The sequence below is a fragment of the Culex pipiens genome, chromosome 2 (assembly GCF_016801865.2).
Source record: "Culex pipiens pallens isolate TS chromosome 2, TS_CPP_V2, whole genome shotgun sequence".
In the NCBI taxonomy this organism is placed as follows: domain Eukaryota; kingdom Metazoa; phylum Arthropoda; class Insecta; order Diptera; family Culicidae; genus Culex; species Culex pipiens.
The window spans coordinates 108,518,162-108,536,886 of NC_068938.1; the positions used below are offsets into that span (position 1 = coordinate 108,518,162).

Below are 18,725 nucleotides of genomic sequence, written 5' to 3' on the forward strand. Positions count from 1 at the left end.
AATCGTGTTCATTTCGTGCTGGTTGCCAGATGTGGGAATCGAATCGCTCCACTAACTCGGGGTTGATGGTTCATCCGAAGGGAATGTGGCGTGAATGGCACGTGGCACGAGATTCGCAAACTTGTAGAAATATTTGAAAAGGGCTTAAGATGTTTTAGGGGATGTTGAAAAGGTTTTTGAATTACTTAATCAGAATTGCACATTTGAAGAACTGGCTCAAAAAAGTATGCCACTTTGAAAAGTTTGCGAAATTGCGCGAAAAGTTGCGCGCGCACTTTGTTTTATATATTTGCACGCTGGTGCCGTTTGCTGTTCGAGTGCCCACATAAGATAACATTTAAAAATTGTGTTATAAATAGAAGGACAAAGAGTTGGAAGATGAAAAGATATCAAAATCGCGAATCCAATTTAATCTGTAGCGTGTTTTCAAAGTAGCCGGAAGTGAAAAGAGTGCGGGCGATGGAGTTTTGCGAGGAGCAAGGATTCTTCCACCAGGATTACGAGAACTTTCGTAGTGCCATCAGCGATGATGAGTTCCGTGGATTTTACCGGTGTAAAACCGATCATGAGCGAGTGCTGTTCGTGAACAAAGTGATTGCGGAACAATTTAACGATTTGTGGCAATTTAAGCGCCAGTTTGACCTTGGCAAGAGCCTTCCGGAAGCGCTCGAGCACAAGGAGCAGGGCAATAAGGCCTTCCAGTACGAAAAGTGGTCCGCAGCGGTCAAATGTTACAACAAGGCGTGCCACCTGTTGCCGCAGGAAAACGGTAAGAAAACGGTTGTTATGAATGAACGAGCATAACCTTGAACAGATCTCGTCTCGGTGATACTTTTGGCACAAGTGTGAAGAAAAACTACAAGTCACACTCACACACAACATGTGACGGGGGGGAAAATGGGAAAACATGTGGCTAGTGTTCGGTGAGCTGAGCCGATACTGACTCATGTGCTCGTGGTAGACTAGTTGGCGCGATCGGATCACCTGTTTGTATACAAACCTGTACGATTAGGTATACAGTTTACAGCGGAGCTTGTGATTTTGAGCGGTACATGGAAATTGGAAAATGTCACCTTTCAAAATTGAGTTTCCTTTTATTGCTTTTATTTTGCTACAAAAAATAAATAAAAATAAAAGTGACAGTGTTTGCGTGCAACATGGAGTTAAACAAAAAAGTAAATTAATTTCTATTTGAAAATATTGTTTCAAACATTTTGATTACGATTTTGAAAGCAAAAAATAAGGCAGATATTGTTTTTAAATAGATGAAGGGTAATAATTATTTATGTAAGTGTTCCAAAAGTTTTTTCCACACAACAACAATAATCAAAACATAAAATAAATTGCAGCCAATAATCGATTATCCGAATTCTCGATTATCCAATTTTTCAATTATTCGAAGATTTGTATGGGACTTCAGATAATCGAATCATAAAGCCAAACTTTCATTCGTATTTATTCATTTTCTTCCTTATAACATCAAATTTGAGTTCTGAAAACCACTTTTAGTCAAATATGATTGGTTTATTACCTTTCGAATTACCAAATTATTTTTTCTCAATTTTTCATAACCGCCATCTTGGATTAAAAAAGTCTAATTCATTTTAGTGTGGTGGAGCTGAAGCTCGACAATCAAAAATAAGACAACAAAAAAAAAGTTTTTGTGATTCGATAATCCGAAGAATCGATTAGCAGAAGTGATTATTTTCCAAGGTCTTCAGATAAAGTATGCCATTAGGCTTATTCATGAAATTAATAATGTATGTGTATTTCCAAAAGGTTTGGACTGCACAGAAAAAAAATCATGGTAATATTACATATGGGAAGGGGTACATCTTTTATGTCAGAAAAAAGGTGTAATTTTAACTCTGGAAATGCGTAATTTTACCACTTTTCTGGTGTAATGTCACTTTTTCAGGCTAAATTGAGGTAAAATTACATCATAAAAGAGGTAATATTCAACCTTCCAAAATTACAGCTTCCAAATCTACATTATTTTTTACTGTGTGGCCAAAAAATATTCATTTTTGATTGCCTTATTCGCACGAGCTCCTCACAATCGGTATTAAACCGAAGAATGGCACAGGGTGGGGCAACTGCCCCACCATCCTCAGAAATTTGTTCTAAATTTGGTCAGGGGGTGTCCACAAATGACGTATTTTTCAAAACGTCAATATTATTGCCCCACCTTCCTAAAGGGCTGGGCACGCTAAACCATAACATACACACAGAAAAAAATAATGTAAATTTGGAAGTTGTAATTTTGGAAGGTTGAAAATTACCATTTTTATTTTACCTCATTTTAGACTGAAAAAATGACATTACACCAGAAAAGTGGTAAAATTACACATTTTTAGAGGTAAAATTACACCTTTTTCTGACATAAAAGATGTACCCCTTCCCAGATGTAATATTACCATAATTTTTTTTCTGTGCAGTCATCCCACATATTCGGAACACTTTTGTGGTAATTTGTCAATAGGATGCAAAATGCAACTTTTTTGTCGTCCCTGCTATTTTTAGGACCTTTATTTGGTCATGCTCTTGCTATTTCATTAGTAGAAGTAGCAATTTTCAAACAAAAAACTGCATTTAAAGACTATTTTATCCAGAGCAGCAAAACACTGCCTCCAAATTGCCTGTTCCATAATTGTGAAATGTTATTGTGGCTCCCACAATTGTGGAACACCTGAATTCAACTGATATTTTCACAAAAAAAGTTATCAGACCATTCATAAAACATCACTAAGCTTGAGTTCAGTGTCTTGCGAACCTTCGTGGTGAACGGACACTAGAGCTGCGGTATTTTTTACTACCTAAGCTCAGAGTTATTTCAAAACAAAATTCACAGTCTTTTTAAAGACTACCTGAGTTATTTTCCAAAATTCTAAACAGTCTTTTCAAGACTAACCCCGCCTGAAATTTTGTTGTATTTTACAAACGAAGCCATCTTTTTAAGAGAACTTTGCTTGCAAAATGCGTCAAAACAAAGGTAAACGCAAATCTTCTGAAGATTTGGTCGTTACGTCGGTGAAGCGTTTGAACGCTAAACCGGCTAACGGAAACAGAAAAAGAAAACAGCCTCTTCTGAGGTCTGATTCTGATTCTGAATGTGAGGTCAATCCTCCAATTTCATTGACAAACAGTTTCGGTGTTTTATCCGAAACTGATGACAAGGAACCTTCTCCTCGTACTGAGCCTTCTGCCGTCGAGAAACGAGTAAAGGCTCCGCCAATTGTTGTGACTTCCGTCTCCGATTTGGCCAGCTTTCGAACGCAACTGAAGAATTGCAAGGAAACTTGCAATTTGAAGGTTTCGTTCCAGCTTGGTCGAAGAGGAGAATGTCGCTTGTTGACGGAATCTTTACAAGATCACCAAACTTTTGTTGGTTATTTGAAAAACCACAAACACAATTTCTACACGTATGAGACCAAGAATGCTCGGCCATTCAAGGCGGTCTTGAAAGGTCTCTCCAACGACTTGTCGGTGGATGAGATCAAAAACGAACTTAAGGTGTTGCTTGGCTTTGCCCCATCCCAAGTAATACCAATGAAGAAAAAATCAAACGGGAATATTTCTCGCTTTGGTTTGACTTCACAATTTTATCTGATTCATTTCAACAGAAATGAAATCAACAATTTGAAACTTTTGGACAAAGTACAGTTTTTGTTCCATGTACGGGTAAAGTGGGAGCATTTTAAGAAACATGGCGGTAATGGCCAGAATCTGACCCAGTGCCGGCGTTGCCAGGCATTCGGTCACGGTACTGATCATTGCGCCATGGTTCCAAAATGCATGGTTTGCGGGGATTCTTCTCACGACAAGGACAATTGTCCCGTGAAAGAAGTCACCCAATTTAAATGTGCAAATTGTGGTGGAAATCACAAATCAAATTTTTGGGATTGCCCCATCAGAAAAAAGGTTTTGGATTCTCGTGCTAAGCATCAGTCGAAATCCAAACCGAAATTTTCTCAAAGTCAGGTTGTACCTGCATCTTTAAATCAAACGTTCGTGCTGTCTCACTCGAACAATTCTAGAAATACCCCTACCGTGGAAAAGTTAGGTAACAACAATGGCATTTCTTATGCTAACGTCGTTTCGGGTTCATCCACGAATTTTAAATCCTCTACCAATCTTTCTGAAATTGGGCAGGTACCTCAAATCTCATTTGAAAAATTTTCTGCTGGCAACGCTTTGGGATCTTCTGATCTCGGCGATGTTACGTTTGAAAAAATGACTTTTTTGCAAAACTCACTGTTTGGTTTGATTCAAACAATGAGTAATGCTACATCCATGATGGAAGCAATCCAGATTGGATTAAAATTTGCGAATGATGTTGTTCTTACCCTGAAGTTTAATCATGGATCTAAGTAATTCCATCAATATTATGAATTTTAATGCTCGCTCTTTAAAAGCGAAAGAAAATGAATTTTTCAACTTTTTACGAGTTCATAACGTGCATGTTGCTGTTATAACCGAAACATTTTTAAAAACTGGCACTTATTTGAAAAGTGATCCAGATTATAAAGTTATAACTAATAACCGAATGAATCGAAATGGCGGTGGAGTTGCAATAGTTATCCACCGTAGTATGACTTATAGCACGTTACGTGACTTTAAGTTGAAAGTTATTGAAAGTTTGGGCATTGAACTTGAAACTTCTTTTGGGAAAATTATGATTGCAGCTGCATATTTGCCATTCCAATGCACTGGGGAAAATAAAAATTATTTCAAAGGGGATTTGAATAAACTTACTCGGCATAGATCTCGATTTTTGATTATCGGTGATTTTAATGCCAAACACCAATCTTGGAATAATTCAAAAGTAAATTCCAATGGTAAAATTCTGTTCAGAGATTGCACTTCTGGTCTTTATTCGGTTTTATACCCGAATGGGCCAACTTGCTTTTCTTCTGTTAGAAATCCATCAACAATTGATTTGGTTTTGACAAATCAAAGTCAGTATTGTGGTCCTTTAGTGACTCATGCTGATTTTGATTCTGATCACCTTCCAGTAACTTTTTCACTTTCTCATGAAGCAGTTACCAGACCCAATAGTTCTGTGTTTAATTACCACAAAGCTAATTGGGACAGGTATCAGCATCATATTGAGAATAATTTAAATCATGATTTTGTTTTAGAAACCAAAGCTGATATTGATTCAGCCTTGGAATCTTTAACTAATGCAATTTTGGATGCTAGGAATATTGCTATTCCAAAAGTCCAAGTCAAATTTGATTCTCCCATTATTGATGACGATCTTCAGCTTCTGATTCGTCTGAAAAATGTTCGCCGAAGACAGTATCAACGTTCTCGTGATCCTGCACTGAAGCGAATTCAAAAAGATTTGCAAAAGGTTATTGACCACAGATTCACTCTCCTGCGAAATGAAAAGTTCGCAAGAGATGTCGAACAAATTAAACCTTATTCCAAACCTTTTTGGAAACTTTCAAAGGTTCTTAAGAAACCTCAAAAACCCATCCCTTCTTTAAAAGATGGTGATAATATTCTATTAACTAATGGGGAAAAAGCTCAAAAACTTGCTCAGCAGTTTGAGAGTGCTCATAATTTCAACTTGAATGTTTTGAGTCCTATTGAAAATCAAATTTCAATAGAATTTCAGAATATTGTTGAACAAGAATTTTCATCAGATGAAGTTTTTAATACGGATCTGAATGAAATAAAATCTATTATCAAAAAATTTAAAAATATGAAAGCCCCTGGTGAGGATGGCATTTTTTACATTTTAATTAAAAAATTACCAGAAGCAACTTTAAGTTGCTTGGTCAAAATTTTCAACAAATGTTTTGATTTGGCATATTTTCCCAGTAGTTGGAAAAATGCCAAAGTAATTCCGATTTTGAAACCGGATAAAAATCCTGCTGAAGCCTCAAGCTATCGGCCCATTAGTTTGCTTTCATCTATTAGTAAATTATTCGAAAGAATAATTCTTAATAGAATGATGACGCACATTAATGAAAATTCAATTTTCGCTGATGAGCAGTTTGGATTTCGCCTTGGGCATTCAACTACTCATCAGTTGTTGAGAGTTTCAAATTTGATTCGAAGCAACAAATCTGAGGGCTATTCTACTGGCGCTGCTCTTCTAGACATAGAAAAAGCATTTGACAGTGTTTGGCATAAAGGTTTGATTGCGAAATTGAAAAGGTTTAATTTTCCGATTTATATCGTGAAAATTATTCAAAATTATTTGACGGATCGTACTCTGCAGGTATGTTATCAGAATAGCAAATCTGATCAACTACCTGTACGTGCTGGCGTCCCTCAAGGAAGCATTTTGGGTCCAATTTTATACAATATTTTTACTTCTGACTTGCCTGATTTGCCCCCAGGATGTCAGAAATCACTTTTTGCTGATGACACAAGCATCTCCGCCAAAGGCAGAAGCCTTCGTGTCATCACAAGAAGATTACAAAAAAGCTTGGATATTTTCAATTCTTATTTGAAAGAATGGAAAATTACTCCAAATGCTGCAAAAACTCAACTTATTATTTTCCCTCACAAACCAAGGGCTGATTTTCTTAAACCAAAAAGTCATCACATTATAAAGATGAATGAGGTAAATTTAAAGTGGGAGGATCAAGTGAAATATCTTGGACTTGGTTTTGACAAAAACCTTACTTACAAGGATCACATTGAAAGTATCCAGGTTAAATGTAACAAATATATTAAATGTTTGTATCCACTTATAAACAGGAATTCTAGACTTTGTCTCAAGAATAAACTGTTAATTTATAAACAAATTTTCAGACCTGCCATGCTTTATGCTGTGCCGATCTGGACAAGCTGTTGCTTAACCAGGAAGAAAAAACTTCAGAGGATTCAGAACAAAATTCTGAAAATGATTCTGAAACTTCCTCCCTGGTTCAGCACCAGTGAACTTCATCAATTAGCCGAAGTTGACACTTTGGATGTTATGTCCAATAAGATAATTGATGCATTTCGACAAAAATCATTGCAGTCTTCAGCTGCATTGATCCGCTCTTTATATAGTTTATAAGTTAGTTTTAAGGTATCCCTTTTCCCTTTTGTACATGTAGGACCTCCTACATTTGAAATCACTGAATAGCGAAAGCTACAATATTTCATGAATAAATGAAAGTTGCTAGTATTTAAAATTGAGGTGAAAAGTCATCGTTTGTGATTGGACACTCAATAATATTTTAACTGAATGAATGTACATGGAAAAGAAATTTGAATAAATATAAATTAAAAAAAAAAAAAAAAAAAAAAAAAAAAAAAACACTAAGCTTGAGTTTGATTGGTTGCAGTGTGCGAAGTCATTATTTTGTTACAATTATGTACTCTGGGAGAGAAAAAAAAGTGTTTTACATCGTAAGAAAAAAGTGTTCAGAATTTTTGGAATTCAAGGGTCAATGTTTTTCTTTGAAAACTTGATATGAAACGTAAAAATATATGGCCGGTATATACATCAATCAAAAGATCACATGAAAAGCTTTCACATGAAGATAAGGTGTGTTCAATTATCGTTTTTCTACGGTTTTTTTTAACATTGGCCGATCTGTAAACAATTCCGGATATGTGGGATGACTGTAACGTCATGATTCGAAATCCGGACACTTAGTACCATATTATTTTTGTTATAGCTGGGAAAAAATCATGTAATAAGTTGGAAATGTAGAAATATCATCAGGATTAAGTATAAACAGTCAGTTTTAAGAGAATGCATGTAAAATATATCTTTTCTAACAATTTTTCATCACAATTTGAAAATTAAAATGACTTGTTGTGCTTCGAATCCCGGACACTGTCAAAAGCTGATTCGAAATCCGGACACTTTTGCTTCGAATTCCGGACACTCGATTTTGCTTATGAATCGCACAAATTTTGACTGAAATGTTAGTGAATGGCATTCTTTAGGTCTCAAATAAGCTGTTAACATCAAAACAATCGATAGTTTATATAAAAATTTGCTAGAATTTAAGGAAATCAAAAACATAAATTTCTGCTTTGCCTTCCCGGTGCTTCGGACGCCTATGAAATATTTCCGTTGAAATGTTTCGCATTTTTGGTAAACTTATAATTTTATTTTATTTAATTGTTTTGGCATTAACTACAGCGTTCAAACAAACTTTAAATGAAAGCTGATGTTAGAATTCATCAAATAACACAGTTTTGACATTCATAATGCGAACTTATATCCAAATAATTGATAAAACAAGTTGAAGTGTCCGGGTTTCGAAGCGTCCGGGAATTCGAATCATGACGTTACTTGTGGCACCAATTTTTACCGAATTCGAGCAAACTTAGTTATTTTTGTTACGATAGTAAACAGAAATCTCATCCAAAAATTTGTTCTTCATAAAAAACCTAAATAATTTACTTTGAATTTTTTTTCAAGAATTCCTAAAGAATATGATTCTGAGAATGAAAATTCCCAAGCTTTTACATGATTCGACTTGAAACGCAAATCAGTGTTGTAAAAAAGTATTTTTCCCATGGCCCATGAAGTGTATCGTGGCTATTTCTTAACATAATGTTAATATTCCAAAGGTCGTCTTTCCTAAGGTGTCGTGAGAAAATCCAGCTTGTGATGATACACAACCTTCCCTTTACTAAACAATCGAATTCAGAAGGGAAAAGATCATCAGTTGTGTTGGTCCGAGCCGGGATTTGAACCCCGATCTATCGCTTACGAAGCGGAAGCGTTACCACTAGACTTTGTGGCTCTGACAAAGTGATCGCGGGCTGCCAGTTATTATTCGTGCAACTCAAAATAAATCATTTTTTTTCATTTTCTTCAGTACACGGTTCCACATTTTGAAAGTCGATAACAATAACTGCTGAATGGAATCATTCTGAGAAACCAAGCGTCTCCATGGTTTTATACTAAGACAATGACATATAATGGAGGCGCATGGTGTCTTAGAACAATTCCATTCAAGCCGAAAATGCAAGCTTTTATTTTTTCGAACGTGGTTATGTCGGTTTACAAGATTTATTTAAAAAGGAGAGCATAAACAATTCCCGTCTCCCAAATTCCCTATCCGGTGGAGATGGGAGCGGCCAGCAATGTATATGGCTGGCATGGTGTTGAGAAATCTGGTTCAGATTCAATTCCCGATTTTCAATTCCTAGACAACTTGCAACTTGATTGTCTATGGATAATCATCGCATTATCAAGACGAAATTCAGTATTTAATCCACTAGAATCATCATATCCAAGCGAAGCAAATGTATTTAAGACATCTACTATGAACACCCAAGTAGCATTTGGCAACATGATAAATTTGACTAAGTCCAGTTTTTGTTTTGTTTTGCTGTAGAAACATAAAAATGACATTTTAGCAACAATACGTTGCAATGTTACAAACCTTTCGAATTGAAAACAACTTTGCAACAATCCATTTCATTTTGTAATCGAAACATATTGAAAACTTATTGGTTCCATTGTTGCAACATGTGACTTAGCCCGATTTGTGTGCTAAGAATAATATAGAAATCAAAAATCCTTAGATACAGTTCAGCCCAACCCTTTACCCTAACATCAATTCATCCGTGGCTCAGTGGTAGAGGCAAGGAATGAAGATCTGAAGGTACTAGTCCAGAATCCCATCAGGGTCACTTTAGTTTTTTTTTCGTTAAAAAAGTTTTTTTATTGTTTCGCGCAAATTAAACGACAACATAATCGCAACATCATGACAACACAACAAACTACTTTACCGACATATTGAGACAAACAAATTGTTTCTGGAACTTTGTCGTAACAAAGTTGAAACAAGCGGCTAAATGTTGCCAACACAAAATTTCCGTGCGCTTTTTAGGGCACCGCGAGTGTTCTAACTATGTTGAGATAGCACATTTTGGGTGTTACGAAATAGTTACATAAAAGGATCCGCAACAAAAAATGTTACTTGCAATGTTGTGCACAGCATGGAAACAATGAAATAAACAATAACAATTTTTAATAATCGAAAATAGTTTTCTGATCAAAACCTGGTATTTTAAATAAAATGTCTACACCTCTTTCAGATTTGGAGATGTCCCTCATAGTTGCGAACCGTTCAGCAGCACTGTTCCACTTGAACAAATACGAGCATGCTCTGCAAGACATCGAACTTGCTCTTGAGCTAAAATATCCCCAAGATATGCACTACAAGCTAATGGAACGGAAGGCTCGTTGTTATTTCGGCATGAAAGATTTACCGAATGCGTTTGAATATTACACGTAAGTGCCATTTGCTGGAAACTGGTAAGATTTGAATTAACTATTTCAAATCATTACAGGAAAACGTACGATTCGCTTCAGTATTCCAATCTGAGTCCGGAAAAGCGAGAAAAATGGATAAAGGACACCCAAAAGATGATCATCGACCTGGAGTTGCGCATCGCCAACGTGAGAAAATACCTGGAACCGGTGAAAAACAGTTTGATGAAAAAATTTGAACCGTACGTGGACAAGTCGCTGTACTTTGACTGCACCGAAACGGAGGGCAGATTCGCCCGGACTAGGATCGATCTTAGACCGAACCACGTCCTGCTGAGGCAATTGCCACACGCAGCCGTCGTCACCGGGGAGTTTTGCGAAAGCCACTGCGATCACTGCTGTCGACGGGTTGAGATCCTGTTTAGCTGTCCGAGGTGTATGGATGTGATTTACTGCTCGAGTGAGTGCCAGAAGACTGCCCAGGATAGCTATCATCGGTTCGAGTGCGGATTTTTGCCGTATCTGAAGAACTCTGGAGCGAATGTGGTGGCCATGCTGGCGTTGAGGATCGTTACGCAAAAGTCGCTTGATTACTTTGTTGAAATTAAGGACGAGCTGGGCAGCTTGGGCAGTGAGGAGGTTGACAGGTCTGAAGGACTTTGGGATGCATGACTGGGTTGTTTTTAAACTGTTTGAACCATTACAGATTACCAGTTGACGACTACCGAAGGATTTACAACTTTGTGACGCACAGTGAGGGTAGGGACACGGAAGAATCGCTAAAGTGGGCCTTCATGGCGGCGCTTCTGAATACCGTACTAAGTCTAGGTTATTTCTATAGATCAAGATATCTCGACAGGTATGGTATGACCAAATGATTCCACTTGTTCTTAACGATTAACCATACCCTTCCAGTTACATCGGAACTCTTTTGCTGCACAACCTGCAAGTCGTGACCTTTAACTCGCATGAAATATCCGAACTGCAGCGCAAATCGCCACGTGATACCGGAATTTCCGTGTGTATCGGGGCAGGTCTCTACCCAACTCTGGTCCTCTTCAACCACTCGTGCGATCCCGGCATAACTCGGTACTTTATCGGCAGTGCCGTCTTCGTCCGTACGGTTCGGAACATTCCCGCAGGCTCGGTGGTCGCGGAAAACTATGGTCAGCTGTTTGTGCGGGCTCCACGCCACGAACGGCGAAAGTCGCTCAAGAAGTTGTACAAGTTTGATTGCTACTGCCAAGCTTGCTACGAGGATTGGCCAACCTTTTTCGACATGAACCCGTCGGTTGTGCGGTTCCGGTGCGCCGCAACGGAGGGATGCGAAAACGGGCTAATTTACACCGAAAGATTGGACCAGAACGTGATGAAGTGTGAAAAGTGCAACGGGATTACCGATGTCAACAACAGCTTCCGCTCGTTAAAGGACACCTGTTTGCTGCAACGCTACCAGGAAGCGACTCAGCTGTACGAGCAGCGAGAGTACGAGCGGGCTTTGTCCAAGTACGCGGCCTTGATGACCTCGATGGATGAAGTACTGGTGAAGCCCTACCGGGAGTATCATCTATGCCAGCAGGGGATTCGGAGATGTTCGCTGGAGTTGGGCAATAAGCATACGGAGCGGGTTTGAGTTGAAAAAATTGAATGATAAGATGTCTTCTGGATGAATTTTAATAATTTTTATAGCAAACTGGAGCAAATAAAAGAAAATCTGAAAGTACTGAATACTCAATGCTTCTTCGCTTTATTGTTTTTCAGGATTGCATATAATTGAATAAAAAACCCAACTTACACTTCGTTTGGAAAACTTATATTTATATGTTCTACCTGTTTGGAAAAAATATCCTCCATTTTCGACAAAACAGCATTTGTTTGAAGTGATTATTTCAAAGCAAAGCAAACAGAATATTTCTTTTCCATTTAATTTAATTTAATTTAAATTCCAGCGGTAAAAGAAACGTGCTTAAAGTTTTCACATTAATTTTTATTATTCAACGAAACAGTTGGTTGAGTCGAAACTCAACAAACCTATCCCAACAGCATTGGGGCAACAACTGGAACAACCTTCAAAGCGACTCTTCCAATCGACTTGAGCACATCCAGAAATCCGTGAGCTTCTTCCGGGTTAACACCAGCCTCGATCAAGGCTTCCTGAAGCTTTGCCAAGTCCAGCGTCGATCCTTGCGGGGCAGCAGCTTGCTCGGCATAGGCCATGGCCAGCAGGGCAGCGAGGATGAGGACGAATTTCATCTTGAAAGTTGTTGTGGGGAGGTTGCGATTGCGATCTGAACTCAGGTGCCGACTGAGAATTCGATATTTACCACGGGGTTTTTATAGGAGGAAAATTGGAGGTGTTTGTTTCGAAAAAGCGCAAATGGGATGAGAATTACCAACATACCATGTTTGCTAAGCTGTGTTTATTTTCAAATCTGATTTAGGTATTTCCAAAATCTGACGTAGGACGTAGGAGACAGACAGACCACTCCTGTGTGCCAAATAAATGCGAATGCGGTAAACAGACTGAAAAACATATTTTCAAACATTTATGAAACTAGCATTGCTAATGACTATCCAAGACTCGATCCAAGATCAAGTTCTGCCCCTTACTGCCCTAGGTTTTATTGTAGATTATTATATTTTCCATTAGACCTATGAAAATGTTTGTACACGTTTTGTCCCAAGAAATAAGCAAAAGAATGAAATGAATTTAAAAAAAAAAATGTGCAAACTTTATCATCGAGTGTTTAAGGGTTAATATTTTTTTTCTTGAAACAGGCCAAGTGGTTCAAAATACTGTAGGAACCAGTATTCGGCTTATCAAGCTAGGTTTAAATACCAAGAGATGAAGCATTAAAACCAGTCAAAAATTGTGGTTTGGTTGAGCGTTTTAGCAGAATGCATTACTGTGAATACAAAGAGACGAGTTGTTCCTTTTAATTCCGCTATATATTTTAATATCTTGACAGATACGTATTTCGTCTACTACTTGCAGACTTCATCAGTGTTCTGTTCTCGAAGTCGAGAACAGAACACTGATGAAGTCTGCAAGTAGTAGACGAAATACGTATCTGTCAAGATATTAAAATATATAGCGGAATTAAAAGGAACAACTCGTCTCTTTGTATTCACAGTCAAAAATGATAAATCGCTGCAATAATTTAAATTATTATTATTATACGGTGTTGAAATTAACATCTTTTCTTCAATAGTCAGGCCTCAAATTAGCAAGATTTCGACACATTGTATATTTTTCCCCAAAATAAACAGCTGTTTAAAATAAACACACCTATGCAAATAGAAAAAAAACGATTGATTTACGTATTAACTAGTTGCTTCTATTTCGATTCAGAAAAAAAATCTCCAATTTTCCTCCTATAAAAACCCCGTGGTAGGTAAATATCGTATCATCAGTCGGAACTTGAGTTCAGATCGCAATCGCAATCCTTCCCACAACAACATTCAAGATGAAATTCGTCCTCATCCTCGCTGCCCTGCTGGCCATGGCCTATGCCGAGCAAGCTGCTGCCCCGCAGGGATCGACGCTGGACTTGGCAAAACTTCAGGAGGCCCTGATCGAGGCTGGTGTTAACCCGGAAGAAGCTCACGGATTCCTGGATGTGCTCAAGTCGATTGGAAGAGTCGCTTTGAAGGTGGTTCCAGTTGTTGCCCCAATGCTGTTGGGATAAGATTGTTGAGTTTCGGCTCAACCAATTGTTTCGTTGAATAATAAAGGTTAATGTGAAATTCGCTTTAAAAAACGTCAATTTAATCCAGGATTTAGTTAATTGCATTTGTTACAAATTACATCGTGCAACACTGATATGCGCATTCAAGACGAGCCATGCAAAAGCAAGGGGTGTTGAGTTAACAAAACCACATCTTTTTTGAACAAAAACTTGACTTTAACCACCTTAGTGATTGGTGACTTCCCCCTTAAGCCAATTGAAAAAGCTTTTACAGATTCTACATGGAGATTTTCAGAAAAGTGAAATTTTGACCATTTTCCGGACAAATTTCACCGGATTTTTTTCTGTAGGGTTGTTAAGCATTCCAAACTGAACCAAAAAACGGATTTGGTTGAATTTCAGTTTTCAGTTCAGTTTGGCATGCTTAACAACCCTACAGACAAAAATCCGGTGAATTTTGCCCGGAAAATTGTCAAAATTTCACTTTTCTGAAAATCTTCAAATAAAGTCCGGGTTTCGTGCTAGCTAACTATTTTGACAGCTGGAAAACCCGCCTTAACTTACTAATCTACATACCTTGGTTTTAGCACAAGTCCAAATAATTTTTGATAACGTTGTCATATCTTCAATCTTTTGACGCTTTTGTCAGTACGTGACAGCGTATTGTTTACGTGTGGTTTTTTTAAAAGGTCGTAGTAAATACATACATAAATATTTTTCCAAATTATTTTTTTGTGAGTTTTCACTATCTTTTGCATAAATACTTGAGATGATTACAAGTATTAAGTAAATTTCTCCACATTTAACAATTATAATATCAAAATATTACAAGGTTAGCAATATATCAAAATACACTAAACTGAAAATAAAATAAACATAAATTTCGTTGGATTCTTCCTGACCGTTGGTTTAAAATAAATTGCGCTTTTAAAATACTAACTGAATTTCCGTCGAAAACATTTCATACTAATTTTAATTGAACACCTAAAAGGTGATATGCCAACATTAAATTGAAAATAAACTAAAAAAATGATTTGTGTACGACCTTTTCAAACGCTTCGCGCCAAAAACTTGGTTCGATTTTGACTTCGCTCGCCTTGTAGGGGAACTATACCCTTTTTAAGCCTATTTCTATTATCGGCCTATCAGCACTTAGAAAATGAATTGCAGCCAAATTGCAGCTTTCATAAAGTGTTTTTGACTGTTTCAAAGTCATAAATACATCAAATAAAAGTGAGCAAGCAACTCTCCATTGTTGATACAGCTGAAAATGTTGATTTAATAGCTGAAAACAGCAAAAGTGATGAGAATTGGTCGAACGGCTTAGAGTGATTAAAATGGGTATATTTCCCCTATGTGGATGACAGTCGTGTCGTAGCCGTGGATTTAAGCACACTTTGACAGCTACCATTTATTGTGAAGGCAGACAAAAATCAAAATACGAGCGCAACCTGTCAAAGCCTGTTGCGCCACGGGCTGATGTACACGCTTACGACAAACCACTCAATTTTTGTATGGCGCAACAGTTTTTTTTGCGCAACAGAAGAGATGCGCACTTCGGTTTGGTGGTGCGCGGATAATAGTTTAGCAAGATAAACAAGACAACTTTTGCAGCATTCATTGTGGGCATGTGGGTGTAACTATTTTTCAGCGAAGAAAAAGATTACACACGTCATAAATGGATTGTGATAGTTGAACGGAAGCCATCAAAACATTCACCTAGATTTTTGTTTAAATATTCATATTTATTCAACATGTTTCTTTACAATAAAAGTGGTGTAAATTCCAATGTATATAATACATACAAGAATATACGGATGGGCATTTATATCAACCAATTTTTGCATAGTTTGCACCGCAATTTACGACGAAAGATTAGAAACCGGATTAGCAGCAATTCCCGGTAAAGTTTGATCTTCATTTGAATTTGCAAATAAATACACCAGAGCAACAGTAACAGTGCACTATTAACTAATGTACATTATTATCGTGTGTGTGATTAATAGTGCCAGCTTCGAGGATGGAATTTGTAATTTGCATTTATTTTTTGCTTTTCGTTAAATCGAGATGCTGCTTGGGAGGGTGCTCTAAATTAACAACTAAATGGAACAAACACATGATAATTAACAGATAACAGCATTGTTTGTTTGTTTCTTCTAATACTAACAGCGGTGCCATCGCCTGCTCTTTAGATCGAATCGTGGCGGTGTTTTGAGGAAATGGTGAAAATTACGTTTTTCTTTTGTTTCACAGATTTGGCTTAGGAATTTTGGAGGTTTAGTTCGACTCATAGGGTTAGTAAAAGTGAATGCGCATGCACAATATTGTGAAGAGATTAAGTCGATTAAATAAAATGCGATCAATTTCTTGTTCAAACCCAGCACCTTGTTCAATAGAATACGAACTAACTAACATATACAGATAGAAAGGTTTGTGAGTTAGGTAGCGCATTATGTACAATTTCTTAAACATTTAAAAGCGGAAACTTTATTTTAAATGACAAAAAAACAAAAGATCTGATGGTACTATTAGTATTCCCGTAAATTTGGATAAGACAATTTTAAGTAATAGATAAATATTTAGTTTTTAAGGCACCGAATAAATATTGAAGTATTTGTGAACAATTAGGAAAATATTGTTTTTCCCAATTTTTCACAATCACTTCTTTGTACAATATTCTTGGAGAAACTAAACCAAAAGTATAGTGCGAAATTTTGTTTAAATATATGTAGTACCATTTGTGTTAAAATATTCATCTCTTTTTTGCTCGAATTTGGCTTTTTTTGTTAAGGTGGAATTGAATCAAGCATCAGAACGGTTTGATGAACCGTTCAGTATCCTTTCTATTGTTCTTACTGTTGTTATTTTCCCCCACAAAAATTTCAACGGACACGCAGATACAGATTTGTTAATTAGCACACACATTTCCAATAATGGCAGGATCGCTCGTCATTGCGTTCAATAACTTTGCGCGTGGCTGATGCTGTTGTTTGTTGGTTATTGTTTTGTTATTACATTAGATAACTTATGGTATTATCAGATACTAAGTATGTGGGGGTGGGGCTAGCCTGCGACTATATGTACTGAACGTCGTTAGTCACTTGGCCTACTTTGTTAGTGTTCATCTAAAAGTAAGAACAAGAGGGGAAAACATGGAAGGTTGTGTGTTAGTAGATGTGGTTTAACTTGACACGCTGCTGTGGGGAAGAAGAATGTTGAATGAATGAGCTTATGGTACAACGATACTATGAGATTGAATTTTGAAGATTGTTTTGGGTTTGTTTTTTAAAAATCGTAAGAACCAGATTCCTCGTCACCTTTTCTTACTTTGAAGAACAGACGATAGATAGCACCGGCAATAATGCCACCGACAATTGGGCCAACCCAGTACACCTGAAAAGAAAACGAAACTTGTAATTATTACAATCAAATATTACTTTTAGATAATATACTGGTAACAGGGGTGATTTCGAAGTGTTTTTTTTAAACATAATTAGGAAAACTCTTAAAATTTATTGGTAGGTCAAATTTCACAGTAAATGTCAAAACATTTGAATTAAGATGGCAAGAAACATTCATATTTCCTTGAATAAAAACTTACTTTCTAACACTAAGGAGTTTTTTTTATCAATAAAAGTGAATAGAAATTGTGTAGCCTACCACAGTACAACTTAGAAAAAATGGCATAACTTACACGTTTGAATAAAAACGAACTGAAATCCTATCAATGTTATCCCAGTTTAAGGCATTCGAATAGGGTACCAAAATTTTCATTTTTAAATTTCGTGTTTTTTTTTGTAAATTTGATGAGTTATTTTTTAGAACGTAACAATTTTCTACAAAGTTGTAGAGCAGGCAAAAAAAACAAACGTATAAAAGGCCATTATTATGCTGAACTTTCCGAAAAAATACATTCTAAAGTATATGATTGAATTTAATTGAAGCTTCTTTTAAACAATCTTTCGTGCGCGAAAGAGGATAGCCATCCTTAGGTTTTTTTTCTCTTGATGAGCATCCAAAGATTTTTTTGATGAAGAATCTTCCATCGCTCAATAGAAAAGGACTCAGTTGTTGTGACGGACGAACTTTCTGATATTTTGGTGCAAAAATCATTTAATGATATGTAGTTGCTTCTAACACTCATTTACAACACTGCTTTCTATCAATATAAATTACTGCCTTAGAGTCAGAATCCCAAATATGAGCCCGATTGGTTGCGACAGGAGCGGCGCTCCGGCTTCAAAGTTTCAATGAGATTTTATCCGTAAAATCGCAAAAAGTTTTTTTTTTATTTTCAAATCATTGTACAAGCAGTACTAAATATCAAATCTCTTCGCAGTCTTGGGCAAAGTTGTACCCTGGAGCACAAACTATAAGCTCTTGAAATTTTTGAAAAATTTAAAAATCGTTGGAGGACTCAAAAATGGCAAAAACCAAAATGCACGGATTTTACGGGTTAAATCCCATTTAAACTTTGATGCCGGAGCGCCAGGTCCTGTCGCAACCAATCGGGCTCATATTCGGGATTCTGACTCAGTACACCTAGCGGATCATCTCTTGAAATGCCCGCAAAAAAGTGTGATTTTGTTACATCCTAGTACACAGCAACCAAGGAAGTTGTTTCCTTCTTATTCTAAAATTGTTAAAGTTACGGACCCAATCCTAAAATAATTTAATCATAAATGTTAGAATTTTTGTTTTAAAACTCTATGAAAATAGTAGCTTAGGGGATGAAGCAAAAATTAGTTCCTTAATTCCCGTATTTTGAAGATAGTAAAGTGTCTGCATAAAAAATCTGGGTGCAAAGGTCTGGTTGATGTGCACCGTTTAATTGTTTAATTGTTACG

General features: G+C 36.8%; 2 protein-coding genes across 7 annotated transcripts in view; one reads left to right on the plus strand and one right to left on the minus strand.

The window, feature by feature from the left end:
- The first annotated feature begins 336 nt into the window (after window positions 1-336).
- LOC120430180 (SET and MYND domain-containing protein 4-like) lies at window positions 337-11,919 on the plus strand. The gene is made up of 5 exons (XM_039595261.2): window positions 337-769; window positions 10,015-10,210; window positions 10,270-10,836; window positions 10,896-11,048; window positions 11,105-11,919. The coding sequence occupies exons 1-5, from the start codon at window positions 460-462 to the stop codon at window positions 11,820-11,822; spliced, it is 1,944 nt and encodes a 647-aa protein (XP_039451195.1). The 5' UTR covers window positions 337-459; the 3' UTR covers window positions 11,823-11,919.
- Window positions 11,920-15,598: 3,679 nt separating this feature from the next.
- The window catches only part of LOC120415674 (aquaporin AQPAe.a), a 113,883-nt gene continuing 110,756 nt past the window's right edge, over window positions 15,599-18,725 (minus strand). For 5 of the 6 annotated variants that reach the window (XM_052706856.1, XM_052706855.1, XM_052706857.1 and 2 more), the window contains 2 exons: window positions 17,206-17,271; window positions 15,599-17,003 (listed from right to left, as the gene is read on the minus strand). In XM_052706856.1, the coding sequence (XP_052562816.1) occupies window positions 16,953-17,003; window positions 17,206-17,271 (117 nt within the window). In that variant the 3' untranslated portion in view covers window positions 15,599-16,952. Of the gene's footprint in view, window positions 17,004-17,195; window positions 17,272-18,725 lie in introns of all 6 variants that reach the window. The other variant, XM_052706859.1, reaches the window with a different exon arrangement.